At 54.1% G+C, this 16,016-nt stretch overlaps 1 protein-coding gene and 1 long non-coding RNA gene across 15 annotated transcripts; one reads left to right on the forward strand and one right to left on the reverse strand.

Moving 5' to 3' along the window:
* Window positions 1-2,061: 2,061 nt before the first annotated feature.
* Window positions 2,062-6,736, reverse strand: EMC4 (ER membrane protein complex subunit 4; the record flags this gene model as incomplete). The annotated part of the gene is given in 10 exon segments (XM_083853604.1): window positions 2,062-2,068; window positions 2,956-3,049; window positions 4,635-4,790; window positions 4,866-4,902; window positions 4,904-4,974; window positions 4,977-5,019; window positions 5,743-5,744; window positions 5,747-5,809; window positions 5,812-5,840; window positions 6,651-6,736. Coding segments are annotated over 10 exon segments (573 nt in total). The 5' UTR covers window positions 6,722-6,736.
* Window positions 6,737-9,951: 3,215 nt separating this feature from the next.
* On the forward strand, window positions 9,952-14,705 carry LOC310891343. 14 transcript variants are annotated; one of them, XR_014577521.1, is made up of 10 exons: window positions 9,952-10,165; window positions 10,538-10,629; window positions 11,252-11,451; window positions 11,561-11,624; window positions 11,765-11,819; window positions 12,171-12,271; window positions 13,525-13,625; window positions 13,755-13,807; window positions 13,907-14,291; window positions 14,468-14,705. It is a non-coding gene; the product is annotated as an uncharacterized lncRNA (long non-coding RNA). The 14 variants fall into 14 exon arrangements; XR_014577522.1 differs by having other exon boundaries at window positions 13,525-13,588; XR_014577523.1 differs by having other exon boundaries at window positions 9,953-10,165; window positions 13,522-13,588.
* Window positions 14,706-16,016: the final 1,311 nt, after the last annotated feature.

Raw genomic sequence — 16,016 nt, forward strand, 5'->3', positions numbered from 1 at the left:
CTGGTGGGTACCCCCTCCCCCCCCCCGGCGTCACGCCGACGTCGCCGTCGTGACGTCGCGAGCGACGCCGACGCCGTGACGTCACGCGCGCCGCCGCCGCAGCACGACAGCGACGTCTCCGCGTACACGTACGAGCGCACGCTGAAGATGGAGCAGCGCTCGCGCATGCTGCGCCAGATGCGCCTGGCGCGCCAGGTGACGTCACTAGCCACGCCCCCTCTCTGGGCCTCGCCCCCTCTCTGACCACGCCCCTCCCCGTGACCACGCCCCCTCGTGACCGCGTGACGTCACATCCGCCACCCCCCACCCCCGCAGGCCTGGCACGGCTCCGCCCCCCCAGCGGGGGAGGAGGAGGAGGGGGGGGAGGGGGCGGCCCCCGGCCAGGCCCCAGCCCGTGAGTGGTACTGGGATATACTGGGAGGGGACTGGATATACTGGAGGGGCTGGGAGGGGATTCTGGGGGCTGGGAGGGACTGCGATATACTGGGAGGGACTGGTGGGGACTGGGAGGGGATTCTGGGTACTGGGAGGACTGGGATATACTGGGAGGGGAATGGGGAGACTGGGTGGGACTTGGGGGGATTAGGGGATACTGCGTGGGACTGGGAGGCACTGGGATGTACTGGGAGGGTATCAGGGGCTACTGGGAAGGGACTTGGGGGGTACTGGGGACATGCTGGAAGGGGACTGGGGGGTACTGGGAAGGGACTGGGGGTTACTGGGAGCACTGGGATGGACTGGGAGGGGCTTGGGGGGTACTGGGAGGCACTGGGATGGACTGGGAGGCACTGGGAGGGGCTTGGGGGGTACTGGGAGGCACTGGGGTATACTGGGAAGGGACTGGGATGGACTGGGAGGGGACTGGGGCGGGCCCGGGGGGCCGTCACGGGCCCGTACCGACCCGTACTGGTCCGTACCGACCCGTACTGGTCCGTACCGGTCGGTACTGGTCCGTACCGGTCGGTACTGGTCCGTACTGGTGCCCGCAGCACCAACGTGCGGCGCATGCACGCGGCCGAGCGGCTGAACGAGGCCATGGGGCGGCGCTCGGCGGGGGCGCGCCTGGTGCTGCTCGACCTGCCGGCCCCGCCCCCGCCTCGCCCCGCCCCCGTGACGACAACTGTATCCATGGCGACGCGCGGCGTCCCTGGCAACGGGGCAGACTTCGCCGCGGCACCCGTAGCGACGGCGGTCATGGCAACGGGGGCGCGTCCTTGGCAACGGGGGGGTGGTTGTCATGGAGACGGGTGGCGTCCCTAGCAACGGGAGGAGGGGGCACGGTTGCCATGGAGACGCGGAGCGGCGGGAGGGAGGCGTTGCCACAGCAACGGGGCGGGGGGAGCGTAGCCATGGCGACGGGTGATTGACAGCGCTGCCATGGCGACGGGGGAATGGGGTGAAAGAGGGGGAAAATGGGCAAAAAAGGGGGAAAAAGGGGAAGGGAATGAAGGAGGATGGGGTTGAGTAGGGTGAGAAACAGGGAATGAGGGGAAAAGGCGGGTGGTAAAGGGGGAAGTAGGGGAAAATTGGGGTAAACGAGGGGAAAATGGGGTTAAGAAGAGGGGAAAAAGGGAAGGGGAAATGGGGCAAAAAGCGGCGGTTTGGGTTTTCCTTGACGCGCTGCAGACGTGGAGTTCCTGGAGGTGCTGACAGAGGGGCTGGGCCCCGTGCTGCTGGTGCGGGGCGGCGACTAGCCCAGTATGGACCAGTATAAACCGGTACGGACTGAGTAGGGGAACCACCGTGCACCCAGTACGAACCAGTACGGAACCAGTATAGACCAGTACGGAACCGGTACGGGCCCAGCATCGCAGCAAGCGGCCTCCCAGTACGGGCTGCGCCGCTCCCAGTATGGCTCCGCCGCTCCCAGCCTGGGCCCAGAGCTCCCAGTACGAGCACGGCACCGCTCCCAGTACGAGCACGGCACCGCTCCCAGTGCTCCCAGTACGAGCACGGCACCAATAAACCAGTTCCCATCCCCTCAGCCTCCCGGCTCCTTCTTGGGAGGGGTTGCACCCGGGCACCAAACACCCCGAAACCCCCCCCAAACCACCCAAATCCTCACGAACTACCCCAAACCGTCCGAAAACCCCAGAAACCACCCCAAAAACCCCAGAAACCACCCCAAAACCCAGAAACAGCCCCAAACCCCCCAAAACCCTACAAAGCACCCCAAAATGACCCCCAAACCACCCCAAAATAACTACAAACCACTCCCAACCCCCCCAAAACCACCCCAAAACCTCTCGCCCCCCAAAAAGACCCCCAAACCCCCCAAATGACCCCAAAACCCCAGAAAGCCACCCCCCAAAACCCCCAAAACCACCCAAAAACCCACAAACCACCCACAAAAACCCTACAACCCCCCCAACCCCCCCAAACGACCCCAAACCCCCCCAAAGACGACCCCAAAACCCCCCCAAACGACCCCCAAAACCCCCCCAAAACCCCCCCCAAACGACCCAAACCCCCCCCCAAACGACCCCAAAACCCCCCAAACGACCCCAAAACCCCCCCAACCCCCCCAAACGACCCCAAAACCCCCCCAAACGACCCCAAAACTCCCCCAAACCCCCCCAAAACGACCCCAAAACCCCCCCAAACGACCCAAAACCCCCCAAACCACCCCAAAACCCCCCCAAACCACCCCAAAACTCCCCTAAATGACCCCAAACCCCCCCAAACCACCCCAACCCCCCCAAACGACCCCAAAACTCCCCCAAACGACCCCAAAACCCCCCCAACCCCCCCAAACCCCCCCCAAACGACCCCAAAACCCCCCAAACGACCCCAAACCCCCCCAAACGACCCCAAAACCCCCCCAAACGACCCCAACCCCCCCCAACCCCCCCAAACCCCCCCCAAACGACCCCAAAACCCCCCCAAACGACCCCCAAAACCCCCCCCAAACCCCCCAAAACGACCCCAAAACCCCCCCAAAACCCCAGAAACGACCCCAAAATCGCCGCCGTCGCCGCCTTTATTTGGGGGGGTCCCAGCAGGGGGGGGTCACAGGATGAGGCCCCCCCGGTCACCTCCAGGCGCTGCGGGGAGCGGAACAGGGAGGGGGGGTGAGACCCTTTTTTTGGGGTTTTGACCCGTTTTGGGGTTCTGAACCCATTCTTGTGGGTTTTTAGACCCGTTTTCTGGTTTTTAGACCCGTTTTGGCGTTTTAAACCCATCCTGGGGGATTCCAACCCCTTTTTGGGGGATTCCAACCCCTTTTTGGGGATTCCAACCCCTTTTGGGGATTCCAACCCCTTTTTGGGGATTTTAAAGCAATTTTTGGGGGGGGTCTCACCCATTCTGGGGGTTTTTAACCCCTTTATTTTGGGGTTTCAACCCCGTTTTTGGGGGTTTTCAGCCCGTTTTTTGGGGGATTTTAACGTTTTCGGGGATTTAACCCCTTTAATTGGGGCTTTAAAACCATTTTTGGGGTTTTTAAGCCAGTTTTTGTGGGTTGAATCCCATTTTGGGGGGGCTTTAACCCCCTTGTTTTGGGTTTCAATCCCTGTTTTGGGGTTTTAAACCCCTTTTCTTCAGGGTTTCAACCCTTTTTTGGGGGGTTTCAACCTCGTTTTTTGCCCTTCCAACCCCGTTTTTAGGGTCTTGAACCTTTCTTTTGATTTTTAACCCCACTTTTTGGGTTTTAATCCCCCCCTTTTTGGGGTTTCAACCCCCTTCTTTCCTTTTAATCCCATTTTTTTGGGTTTTAACCACGTTTTGGGGTTTTAACCCCACCTTTTTGGGGTTTAATCCTTTTATTTGGGCCTCACCCTTTTTTTCCCCTTTTAACCCGTTTTTTGGGGCTTCAACCCGTTTTTTGCTTTTTAACCCCAGTTTTTGCCCTCTGAACCCACTTTAAGGGTTTTGAACCCTTTATTTTGATTTCAACCCCCCCTTCTTGGGGGGTTTAACCCGCCTTTTGGGGTTTTACCCCCTTTTCTGGGTGTTTCACCCCTTTTTTTGGGGTTTCAACCCATTTTTTGCCCCCTCAATCCTGTTTTTTTGCCCTCTCAACCCGTTTTTTTTATTTTAACCCCGTTTTTTTAAATTTCAACCCCCTTTTTTTAATTTCAACCCCCTTTTTTTAATTTCAACCCCCTTTTTTTTAATTTCAACCCCCTTTTTTTTTTTTTAATTTCAACCCCCTTTTTTTAAATTTCAACCCCGTTATTTTTAAATTTCAACCCCGTGTTTTTATTTCAACCCCGTGTTTTTGTTCCTTAACCCCGTTTCTTGCCCTCTCAACCCGTTTTTTTGCCCTCTCATCCCGTTTTTTTAATTTTAACCCCCTTTTTTATTTTAACCCCCTTTTTTTTTAATTTTAACCCCCTTTTTTTTAATTTTACCCCCCCTTTTTTTTAATTTTAACCCCCCCTTTTTTAATTTTAACCCCCCCTTTTTTAATTTTAACCCCCCCTTTTTTAATTTTAACCCCCCTTTTTTAATTTTAACCCCCCCTTTTTAATTTTAACCCCCCCTTTTTAATTTTAACCCCCCCTTTTTTAATTTTAACCCCCCCTTTTTTAATTTAACCCCCCCTTTTTAATTTTAATCCCGTTTTTTTTTAATTTCAACCCCGTCCTTGCCCTCCCCACCCCGTTTTTGGGGTTTTTCGGCCCCGTACCTGCGGGGCGCGACGAAGGCGAGCCAGTCGGAGGCGTGCGTGGGCAGCAGCCCCATGGCCTGGCACTTGTAGAGGGCGAGCGCCAGCCCCAGCCCGTTGCCCACCAGGAACACCAGCCCCTGCAGCAGCCGCGCACTCGAGCTCTCCAGCACCTTCAGGGCTTGGGGTGGGGGTAAAAAAACAGTTAGGCAGGGCGACTGGGAGCGCTGGGAGCGCTGGGAGGGAGCGGGCTTACTGGTGGAGAGGGAGAGGAGGGCCTGGAGCGGGCGCCAGGCCCATCATGCCCACCATCATGGCCGGGAAGATGGAGATGGTGTTGCCGGCCATGTACATGATGAAGAGGTCATGGGGATCTGCTTGAGCGGGCCCAGCGCCACGTCCCAGCAGCGCTGCGAGAAACGGGGCGAGAAACGGGGAAAACGGTTAAAAGGGGGGGGGGAGAAGTAAGGGGACCAAACGGGGGGGCCGAAAAGGGACCAAACGGGGGGGCCGAAAAGGGACCAAACGGGGGCCGGAAAACGGACCAAAACGGGGCCGAAAACGGACCAAAACGGGGGGAAAGTGGAGAGGAAAAGGGGGAGAAAGAGGAGTAAAGTGTAAAAAATGGGGAAAAAAGGGTGAAAAATGGTAAAATGGGAGAAAAAGGCAGTTAAAGGGGGAGACAAGGGGGGAAAAAGCGGAGAAATGGGAGGAAATGGTAAAAAAAAAAAAGGGTGAAATGGGGTGGAAGGGGAGGAAAATGGGAGAAAAAGAGGGGAAAATGAAGGAAAAATGGGGAAAGGGGGGTAAGTGAGGGGGAAAAGTGGGGAAATGGGGGAAAAAAAGGGGGTTAAAAGGGGGGAATGGGGGAAAATAGGGTTAAAAAGGAGGAAAATTGGTGAAAAAGAGGGGAAAACGGTGAAAAGAGGGAAAGGGGTTAAAAATGGGGGCAGAATGGGGAAAAAGGGGGAAGAAGTTAAAAAAAAATGAGGAAATGGGGAAAAGGGGTTTAAAAAAGGGGAGGAAAATGGGGGAAAAATGGGGAAAATGGGAAAAAAGGGGGGGAAATGAGAGGGGAAATGGGAAAAATGGGGGAAAATGCGGGAAAATGGAGGAAAATGGGGGGGTCCCACCTCTCGACCAGGATGCGGTCGCTCTCGTGCACGCCGCCCTCCCCCAGCTGCCGCTCCGAGAACCCACGGGGCCGCGGCTCTCGGGGGCTCCGCGGGGGCTGCGGGGGGACGGGACCCCGGGGTGACCCCCCAGGGCCCCCCCAAGTCCTCCCAGGGCCCCCCAAAACCCCCAGGACCCCCCCAATCCCCCGCAGCCCCCCTCAGCCCCCCCAATTCCCCCCAAATCCCCTCAAGATGCCTCCAGAACACCTCAGGACCTCCCCGGCCCCCCCCAATCCCCTCAGGACCCCCCAAACCCCCTCAGGACCCCCCCAAACCCCCTCAGGACCCCCCCCAAACCCCCTCAGGACCCCCCCAAATCCCCTCAGGACCCCCCCAAACCCCCTCAGGACCCCCCCCAAACCCCCTCAGGACCCCCCAAATCCCCTCAGGACCCCCCCAAATCCCCTCAGGACCCCCCCACACCCCCTCAGGACCCCCCCAAATCCCCCCAGCCCCCCTCAGGATCCCCCAGGACCTCGTCAACCCCCCCAGTTCGCCCCCAAATCCCTTCGAGACCCCCCAAATCACCATAGGATCCCCCCAGGACCCTCCCAAACGCCCTCAAGACCCCCCCACACCCCCTCAGGATCCCCCAAATCCCCCCCAGCCCCCCTCAGGACTGCCCAGGACCTCCCCAAACCCCCCCAATTCCCCCAAAACCCTCTCAAAATCCCCCCAAAACACCTCAGGAACCCCTCGGACCCTCCCAATCCCCTCAGGTCCTCCCCAGAACCCCCCGAAACCCCCTTAAGATCCCCCCAAATCCCCTACAGCCCACTTCAGGACCCTCCCGGACCTCCCCAACGGCCCCAATTCTCCCCAGATCCCCTCAAAAATCGCCCCAAAAAACACCCTCAAGCCCTCACCGCCCGCCCGGGGCCGCCCCCAGCTCCAGCGCCCACTTGAACCTCCGCGGTCGGACCGCGGCCGCCGCCATTTTGTGAAGGGCGGAAGTGGGGGCGAGCCTTAAATAGACGAAACCCCGGCACGTGACGCAGGCGTGGCGGTGATTGGACGGCGGGAGGCGGAAGTGCGGCCCTTAGCAACGCCATAGCAACGAGAAAGAAAGGGGCCTGCTGGGTCCTAAAGAGAGCCGAAACTGATCAACAAAGGCGATAAACGAATAAAAATTAAAAGAAAAGAAAAAGACACGAAACTGTCCGAATTAATCCTAAAGGTTCAAAAAGTCATAATTAGGGTTACAGCTGATAGTCTGTGGGGAGAGAGGAAGGGCCACCTAAATAAAAAGAAAAAAGAAACCACAAAAAGTATGGTGCCTCTTACCTTCACCAAAAGGCTCCCCCAGGGAGTTCAGGTGTACCCAAAGGCTTCCGCTGAGAGCACTTTTTGATGGCAGAAAGTGGCACCGTCCGTGTTTTTTCGGGTCTAACTCGGGTTCAGCTTCTTGTTCCGGTTAGGGTTATGTTTAGGGTTGTTAGGAAAGAGTGAAGACGCAGAGTCCTGTTGAGTGTGGGGTTGCGTAAAGGCTCCCCCAGGGAGTTCAGGTGTACCCAAAGGCTTCCGCTGAGAGCACTTTTTGATGGCAGAAAGTGGCACCGTACGTGTTTTTTCGGGTCTAACTCGGGTTCAGCTTCTTGTTGCGGTTAGGGTTATGTTTAGGGTTGTTAGGAAAGAGTGAAGACGCAGAGTCCTGTTGAGTGTGGGGTTGCGTAAAGGCTCCCCCAGGGAGTTCAGGTGTACCCAAAGGCTTCCGCTGAGAGCACTTTTTGATGGCAGAAAGTGGCACCGTCCGTGTTTTTTCGGGTCTAACTCGGGTTCAGCTTCTTGTTGCGGTTAGGGTTCTGTTTAGGGTTGTTAGGAAAGAGTGAAGACGCAGAGTCCTGTTGAGTGTGGGGTTGCGTAAAGGCTCCCCCAGGGAGTTCAGGTGTACCCAAAGGCTTCCGCTGAGAGCACTTTTTGATGGCAGAAAGTGGCACCGTCCGTGTTTTTTCGGGTCTAACTCGGGTTCAGCTTTTTTGGGTTAGGGTTTAGAGGGTCTTAATTTTTAGGGTTAGGGGTTTTAGGCGTAGGTCTTCAGGGCTTTAGTGTGGTAAATTTTATTGGGTTAGGGCTGAAAGGGTTTTTAGGGTTAGGGTTTCAAGAGTTTTTTGGGGTGGGGGTTAGGGTTAGATCCGTGGGTGCTGTAGTGTTAGCGTTCATGAAGACACATAATCCACAAAGTGATTATATGAAGGTGCTTTATTAGGCGCCGGAAGTTAGGGGCATGCCTGCCGAAATCTAACTTCGTCTGATTTGTTTTCTTAGTTCTCTTTTATCTCCTAAGATACTACATATGCATTAGGTTTCACAACTCATCTATGCATATTCATTTCCTAGCTCCACCTAGCCTCGCTTCGTATGCTAATTATCTTATCAGTCCTTCTGCGCTTGCCTATTACTCTCTGGTGGTCGTCCGGGTGGTCGTCGGGATGAAGTAAGATGTCTTCATCAGAGTTGAACTTTTTAACCTTTCCTTTTCACGCATGCTCTCTGAGCCCTTGGTCTCAGTCCAAACCGCAAGGTTGGTTTGACCCAGTTCCCAGAGTCCAAGAAGCCCCAGTTATCTAGATGTCTTGCAAATTGAGCATTCTTTTAATCCTCCTTACTCCTCATCATGAATTGGTGCATTCTCATGTTACCCTTGCACATATATTTTGTATCTTCCAAGCGCAGCCTCAGAACAGTACATCGCAAATGTAACATACTAAACAATATTGTATTATTTCTTCTTCTATTACTAACAGTAGGGTTAGGGGTTAGGCCTAATATTAGGAGGGAAGGCCAAACTAAGAGGGTAGGAGACCCCCAAAATTGAAGGGTTGAAGCCCCAAGTTAGGGGAAGGAACCTCAAAGTTGTGGGGTCCCCCAAAATTGGGCAGAAGAACTATTAATATTAGGGGGAAACCCAAAAAAAGGAGGGTGGGGGACTCTAAAATTGGGGGGGACCCCCAAAAGTGGTCGGGTCCCCCCAAATTAGGGGAGGAACCCCCAAGATTGGGTGGGTGAACCCCCAAATTGGGGGGAAGAACACTTAAAATGGAAGTGCGAAATTCCAGAATTGAATGTGGACCCCTCCAGAACTGGGGAGGAATCCCCAAAATTCGGGGGGACCCTCAAAATTGGGGTTAAAGCCCCAGATGTCAGGGAGCGAAGCCCCAACTTAAGGGAAGGAACCTCAAAAATGTGGTGAGAACCCCAACATTGGGGGAAAGAGCCTTAATATTAGGGTGGGAGGCCTAAAAAAGATGGTGGGGGACCCCAAAATTGTGGGGGGATTGGAATGGGGGGGGAATCCCCAAAATAGAGGGGAACCCCAAAACTGGGGGGGCGAAGCACCAAATTAGGGAAAGGAACCCCAGAATTGTGGGGAAGAACCCTGAAATGGAGAGGTGAAAACCCGAAATTGAGGGGAAAACCCCAAAACGGCGGGAAAACCTCCATAAACACAAAATGGAACGGGGAATGTAACAGAGCAAAAAAAATGGCGTCCTACGGCAAACTGCGAGGCTCAATTTTCAGGGGAGTGCTGGGAAATGTAGTTCTTGGGCACTGGGTTTCCAGGAGGCCATGTTGCCTTCCCAGAGCATGTCGGGAGGTGTAGTTCTCGAGAAGCCGCTTACCAGGCAGCCATGTTGGGAGTCCGGGGAATGCCGGGAGATGTAGTCTTCCGGCACTGGGCTTCCGGGAGGCCATGTTGGTTTCCCAGAGCATGCCGGGATATGTAGTACTCGGCGGCCACTGGGCTTCCGGGAGGACATGTTGTTTTCCCGGAGCATTCCGGGAGATGTAGTCTTCCGCCACTGGACTTCCGGGAGTCCATATTGGTTTCCCAGAGCATGCCGGGAGGTGTAGTCTTCCGGCACTGGGCTTCCGGGAGGACATGTTGTTTTCCCAGAGCATGCCGGGAGATGTAGTCTTCCGGCACTGGGCTTCCGGGAGTCCATATTGGTTTCCCAGAGCATGCCGGGAGGTGTAGTTCTCGAGAAGCCGCTTACCGGGAAGCCATGTTGGGAGTCCGGGGAATGCCGGGAGATGTAGTCTTCCGGCACTGGGCTTCCGGGAGGCCATATCGGTTTCCCAGAGCATGCCGGGATATGTAGTACTCGGGGGGGCACTGGGCTTCCGGGGGGACATGTTGTTTTCCCAGAGCATGCCGGGAGATGTAGTCTTCCGCCACTGGACTTCCGGGAGTCCATATTGGTTTCCCAAAGCATGCCGGGAGACGTAGTTCTCGGACACTGGGCTTCCGGGAGGCCATATTGCATATTGCGGCTGTCGTTGCAATTTTTTTAACTACATCAGATAGAGTAAAATTCCAGTTTCTCTTTTAGAGGTGCTATAGGCGGCTTCAGAGAACGGGTGGAAGCATCTGCCATGTGGGGTAGGTAAGCGGCTGAGGTAAAGGAGGGGATGAGGGTAACTGTCCTGAGGGTGCAGTGGCTTTTATTGCTGTGGTTGCTTTCTCTTCTGTTTATCAGGTGCCACAGGCAAGGTGGGCTGTGATAGGCTTTAGAATAGGAGCAATGCAGGTCACTGCAATGCTGTTTGGTTCCTGAGGCAGGTGTTGTAGAGGAGAAAAGCTTTCAATATTCAAAGCTGAAGCCAAAACATGGGGATTGTTGCTTCTAGAAACAACCCAGTTCTCTTGTCTGCACCCTGCATGCTCTTGAGCTAAGCCATATAAATAGATACATAAACCACAGGTGTTGCTTCTCCTGTTTCTACTTTGTGCTTTGCCCCTCCCCTTTCCCAGGTGATTGGCTTTGGGTCCCAGGCAGGGCCTAGTGGTAATTGAGTCGCAGGCATCCCATCAGAGAGCTCATTATGCCTGGGCTGCACTTTGGGGTAAGTGCTTTGTTTTTCCTTCAGTCAGTTGCAGGGGTTTTTAGGTGGGTCAGAGTCTACAGACTGATGCGTTTCGACGTAGAGACCGGTACGCCCATCTTTGTGGGGTAACAACTAGTAGGATCTGTTAGAGTAAACCAATCTAGTAATAGGTGCCTGTATTGCATGCAGCTTCTCTTCAGGTGAGTAATTGTTATAGCATGTTTACGGATAGGATATCAATGTTACTTTGTGTGTTTCCTTTGTGGTTCTGGGTCCCTTATGATTTCTGCAGAATTAAGGCAAATCTTATCAAAGTTACAACCTTGGTGGCAAAGTGATGGAGCAGGGTTTAGGAGATAAGTATCATCGAAGCTCCCTGTGTAAGCATGTGTCTGAAAAGAGCAGCAGTAGGCGTGTAAGGGGTAGTCTTTTTCAGGGTTAGGGACAGTTTGTTATAGTTTTGGAGCTTTTGCCTGTGGTTTGTGTGGCTGTAGAGTCTTTAGATGTTGCAGCCTTCTAGTTTTTAAGTGCTTGGAATTCACGTAATAGAGGTGTGCTTAGGAGGTGTTGCCGGCTAACTTGTTTTTGGGAAGTGGTGGGGTACGGTTCCTTTTTTTTTGAGTTACCTTTTAATCTCTAGGTATATCAAGCCATTTGCATAACTGTCCAGAGGCTTCACAAGGAGCTTCAGTACGCAGCCGAAGGGGCTTGACCGCATAAGTTCAGTATTATGGAAAGACTGAGCAGGGTCACCGTTCTCATCTGTAAAGGAGAAGTCTGTGATTACCCCTGTTGGGGCTGCTGTGCATTCATGGCCTTTTGGTATTTGTGGACCTGAGGGTGTGGTTTTTTTTTTCTGGCTCTCGTCTCTGTGTTTGAGTCGTCTGCAAGGAGCTGTACTGTTTGCGTATCCATCACGGATATGACCTTCTCTTTTTGTTTCTTGTAGCCCAGGGCATGGGCACGGACACTTGAATGAGGCACGAGGGTGATGCATCTCCTTGGGATGTTAGGTGAGCGAAGCGGTGGTACTGGGTTGGGGAACGTGGGTCTGGGGCTTCTTGGCTGTTGGGGTAGGGGAGGAAAGAAGAGGAGTGGGTATAGACTGTTTTGTGGATTGTCATTTTTGTTTGTTCTTTCTCCTTGGTCTAAGCTACGTGACCTTGGCTCAGCACAGTAAATGGAAGCGCTAAGCCTGGATCGGGAAGGTGAGTGGAGTACAGTTGGGAAAAGGGCATTGTTTTTGATCTGGTAGTCTATTGGTCCCACCTCTGGGTGACTCCTCTTTTCCGGGGACGAAGAAGATAGTGGGGACATCCTAGTTGGCCTCTGTGGTCCACCTTGAGGATGGATTGTGACCCCTGAGAATTAAGTCCAGGGGCAAATACTGTGTGTTTGGGGGTGGTTGGCAGGGGAAGGCGGGCAGTTGTCTCGAGTTGGTCTATCTGACTTCAGTAGCAGAGCAGGTCAGTGGACTACTGTTTTGTTTTTGAGGTGGGTGTTTCACTGGAAGAAGTTTGGCTGGTGTGCCAGTGCCCGATGGCACTTTATTTCTGCAGGTGAAAAGGAGCCTCGTGCCGGAAGCAATGTCCTGGCTAGCCTTCGTGTTCCTTGATGAGGATGGAACCTGCCTCCCGTCATTCCCAAGCTAAGTTGTGGGGCAAGTGCTATGTTTGCTTTCGGGTTTTGAATGCACACATAGGGCGAGGGTCTGTGCTTTTAAGTCATTGCTGTGGATGGGGCCTTTTAGGATTGATCACGGTCAGACAGTGCGTAGGGGTGTGAGGTTCTATTAGGTACGGCTTGAGCACGTGCCAGGCAGGGCAGTTCCAGCTTGGTGTCTGTGTTCTGTGTTGTCTGTGCTGTGCTGTTGCTCCTGGTGCTTGGCAGGCCCTGGGGAAGCCTTCCTGAGGGTGTCGAACACTTGACCTCACTGGAATAATGCTGATGCTCAATCGGAAGCTGAGCATTTCTTGTCTTGCAGTGGGAGCTTAAAGAGATCACTTCTTCTGTGCGTGTAATTTTTTTGTATCAAATGTTTCTTGATGTGATCATCATATGTTACGCGCTCCTCAGGTCTTGATATCCTCATTGCCTTTTTCCACTGGACAGATTAGATGGGCAACTTGTTAGCCACACCAAAGGTCCTAAATGCTTGTTTCATCATCGTAGGGCTGATCTGAGCACGTCTTGTCTTGCAGTCGCAGCTTAAAGCGCAGATGTGTTTCAGGTCTTGTGCATCATATTCGGTTTCAGATGGCATCTGTTTCCATCCTCGCTGTTGCGGAAGTCATGTGGGCTTCATCAGGAGCTCTGTCTTGGGAGTTCATTTCCGAAGCATTTTTCTTCTGGGGTTTGCACTCCTCATCCTTCTGGTCTCTTGCCTTGAAGGCAGGCTTTTTATGCCTCCATCATCCCAGTTCTGGCAGTTGCTTCCAGTCGCGTGTAGTGACATTTGAGTCTCTCCTTGGGTCTGCTGCAGGGCACCTGTTCTGACTTGCTGTTGCTGTAGGGCTTCCCTCTGGGAGTCCTCTTTTTTTTTTGCGCCTTGTGTTCTGTGTTTTGTTCGTAATGTTTGTAGCGTGCCTGTGTGTGTGTGTTTGGCCTGGAGCTGTCCTGCCTGGCAGTTAGTGATGGTAACTAACGTGGCGGTCCATCGGTGTACTAATACATTGTCCGGACTGTTTTGGCAAAGACATCTGGTCTGCCTCTGGGCACGTACTGAAGGGCAGCTGGCACAGAGTAATCTCCGTGGTGTTTGGCAAATGTGGAGGGGGAGACCTGAGCTGCTTGCGAGCAGCTGTTTGCATAGTGCTTGAGTAGTGCTAGAGGAGAGGTCTGTCATTGAATCTTGAAAGCTCGCAGATGTGGGGTTTTGATTTTTTGTTTGTATTTCTTTCCCCTCCCCAGTAGAGGGGTAAACCTTAGGAGGAACTGGTCACAGGAAAGAGCTCCTTTTGGAACTGTCAAGGACTCGGTAGGCAACCCGGTGACTGGCTTGATCTACTTTCCAGGTGCTGAGGCAAGGGGGCTGCTGTTTTGAAATGATAAAATTAGCCATGGGGTCCCTTGTGTTGTTGAGGGATGGGTGCTAATGCTGGCATCTGAATGGATTATCTTCTGACTGTTTTCATTTGTTAAAGCTGAAACACAGCGTACAACCTGGGACTTCACGACCAGAGCTGGTTTTGGCAAGGTGAGCGATGAACAGATGCAGCAGTTGTTTTAAGGGTGCGGTTGTCACTGCAGTTACTTAACTACACAAAATACAGTTAAAGTCCTGTTTATATTCCAGAGGTGTTGTAGCTGGCTTAAGAGAGCAGATGGAAGCATCTGCCTCGAGGGCAGGTGAGGGGGCAGAGTAAGGGAGCAGGTGAGAGTACCTGTCCTAGCTGTGCTGCGGCTTTGGATGCTGCCGCGGCCTATGCTTTTCTTTTTCTTTCGCAGGTGCCTCGCACAGACTCAGAGGGGCCAAGCTGCACTCTGAAGAGCAGCACGAGAAGGGCAGGCTGGTCGTGAGTGGGGTTGGAGCAGAATGGCCAAGTTGCGCAAGGTGACTGCGAAGGGTATCCATCTTGCTTTGCAGGTGTCATGGCAGGCTCTACACAGAAGTGGCTGAGGATTTGAGAAGAGGTTACAGGGCATCAAGGAGCAGCACGTGCAGTGACGGTTTCCAAACGGTACGGTTGCTTTCTCTTCTGTTGGTCAGGTGCCACAGGCAAGGTGGGCTGTGACATCAGTCTTTAGAATCGGAGCAAAGCAGGTCACTTGAATGCCGCGGGGCATCTGAGAAGGGTGTTTTAACAGAAAAAGCTTGTCTGGCATGGCAGTGCCTGATGGCAGTGTGTTTCCACAGGTGAAGAGGTGCCTGAAGCCCCATCCTGTCTAGCCTGCGCACACCTCGCTGAGAATGAAAGCCGCTTTCCAGTAATTCAGAAAGCCAAGTTACGTCTCGGCCTCGAGCATCTGGGGCGTGTGCCTGTGCTTTTGGGCCTGTCTGTAGCATTTGGTACCTGCATTAGTAGTTTCTTGGCATATATTTAGGCTTTTGGGGCCTGTGTCTTGGGGGTGTGTGGAGCTGCTTGTACACCTCTGGGGACTGTGTTTTTTGGGGGGGGTCAGGGCCTGCATCTGGGGGGGTTGGGAGCTGCTTGTACACCTTTTTGACTTGCATCTGGAGTGGGTTGGGAGCTGCTTGTACACCTTTGGGACTTGTGTCTTGGAGGGGTTGGGAGCTGCTTGTACACTGGAGAGTCCTGCCTTGGGCAGGGTTTGTAGCTGCTTGTACAGCTTTGGGGTCTGCAGCTGGGAGGGGTTGTGAGTTGCTTGTACACGCTAGGGGCTTCCCTCTATGGGGCTTTGGGGCTTGCCTCGGGGGGGGGGGGGGTTGGGAGCTGCTTGCACACCCTTGGGGCCTGGCTCTGTTGGGGCTTGGTGCCTGCGTCTGGGGAGCGGGGGGGTTCAGAGCTGGTTGTACAGTATAGGAGCCTGCGTTTGGGGGGGGTTGGGAGCTGCTCGTACACTGGACGCCTGGGTTGGGGGGGAGGTTTGGAGCTGCCTTGTGCACCTTTGGGGCTTGCATCTGGGGGGGGTTGGGTGGTGGTTGTACACCTTTGAGGCCTGCCTCTGGGGAGGGAGGGTGGGGAGGGAGTTGCTTGTACACCTTTGGGGCCTGTGTCTGGGGGGGCTTGGGGCCTGCGTCTGGGGGAGGGAGTTTGGAGCTGGTTGTACACCTTTCGGGATTGCATCTGGAGGGGGTTGGGGCCTGCCTTTTGGGGGGTGGTGGTTGTGAGCTGAGACGCAGAGTCCTGTTGAGTGTGGGGTTGCGTAAAGGCTCCCCCAGGGAGTTCAGGTGTACCCAAAGGCTTCCGCTGAGAGCACTTTTTGATGGCAGAAAGTGGCACCGTACGTGTTTTTTCGGGTCTAACTCGGGTTCAGCTTCTTGTTGCGGTTAGGGTTATGTTTAGGGTTGTTAGGAAAGAGTGAAGACGCAGAGTCCTGTTGAGTGTGGGGTTGCATAAAGGCTCCCCCAGGGAGTTCAGGTGTACCCAAAGGCTTCCGCTGAGAGCACTTTTTGATGGCAGAAAGTGGCACCGTACGTGTTTTTTCGGGTCTAACTCGGGTTCAGCTTCTTGTTGCGGTTAGGGTTATGTTTAGGGTTGTTAGGAAAGAGTGAAGACGCAGAGTCCTGTTGAGTGTGGGGTTGCGTAAAGGCTCCCCCAGGGAGTTCAGGTGTACCCAAAGGCTTCCGCTGAGAGCACTTTTTGACGGCAGAAAGTGGCACCGTACGTGTTTTTTCGGGTCTAACTCGGGTTCAGCTTCTTGTTGCAGTTAGGGTTATGTTTAGGGTTGTTAGGAAAGAGTGAAGACGCAGAGTCCTGTTGAGTGTGGGGTTGCGTAAAGGC

Source organism: Anser anser (assembly GCF_964211835.1).
Source record: "Anser anser genome assembly, contig: HAP1_SCAFFOLD_273, whole genome shotgun sequence".
Taxonomy (NCBI): Eukaryota; Metazoa; Chordata; class Aves; order Anseriformes; family Anatidae; genus Anser; species Anser anser.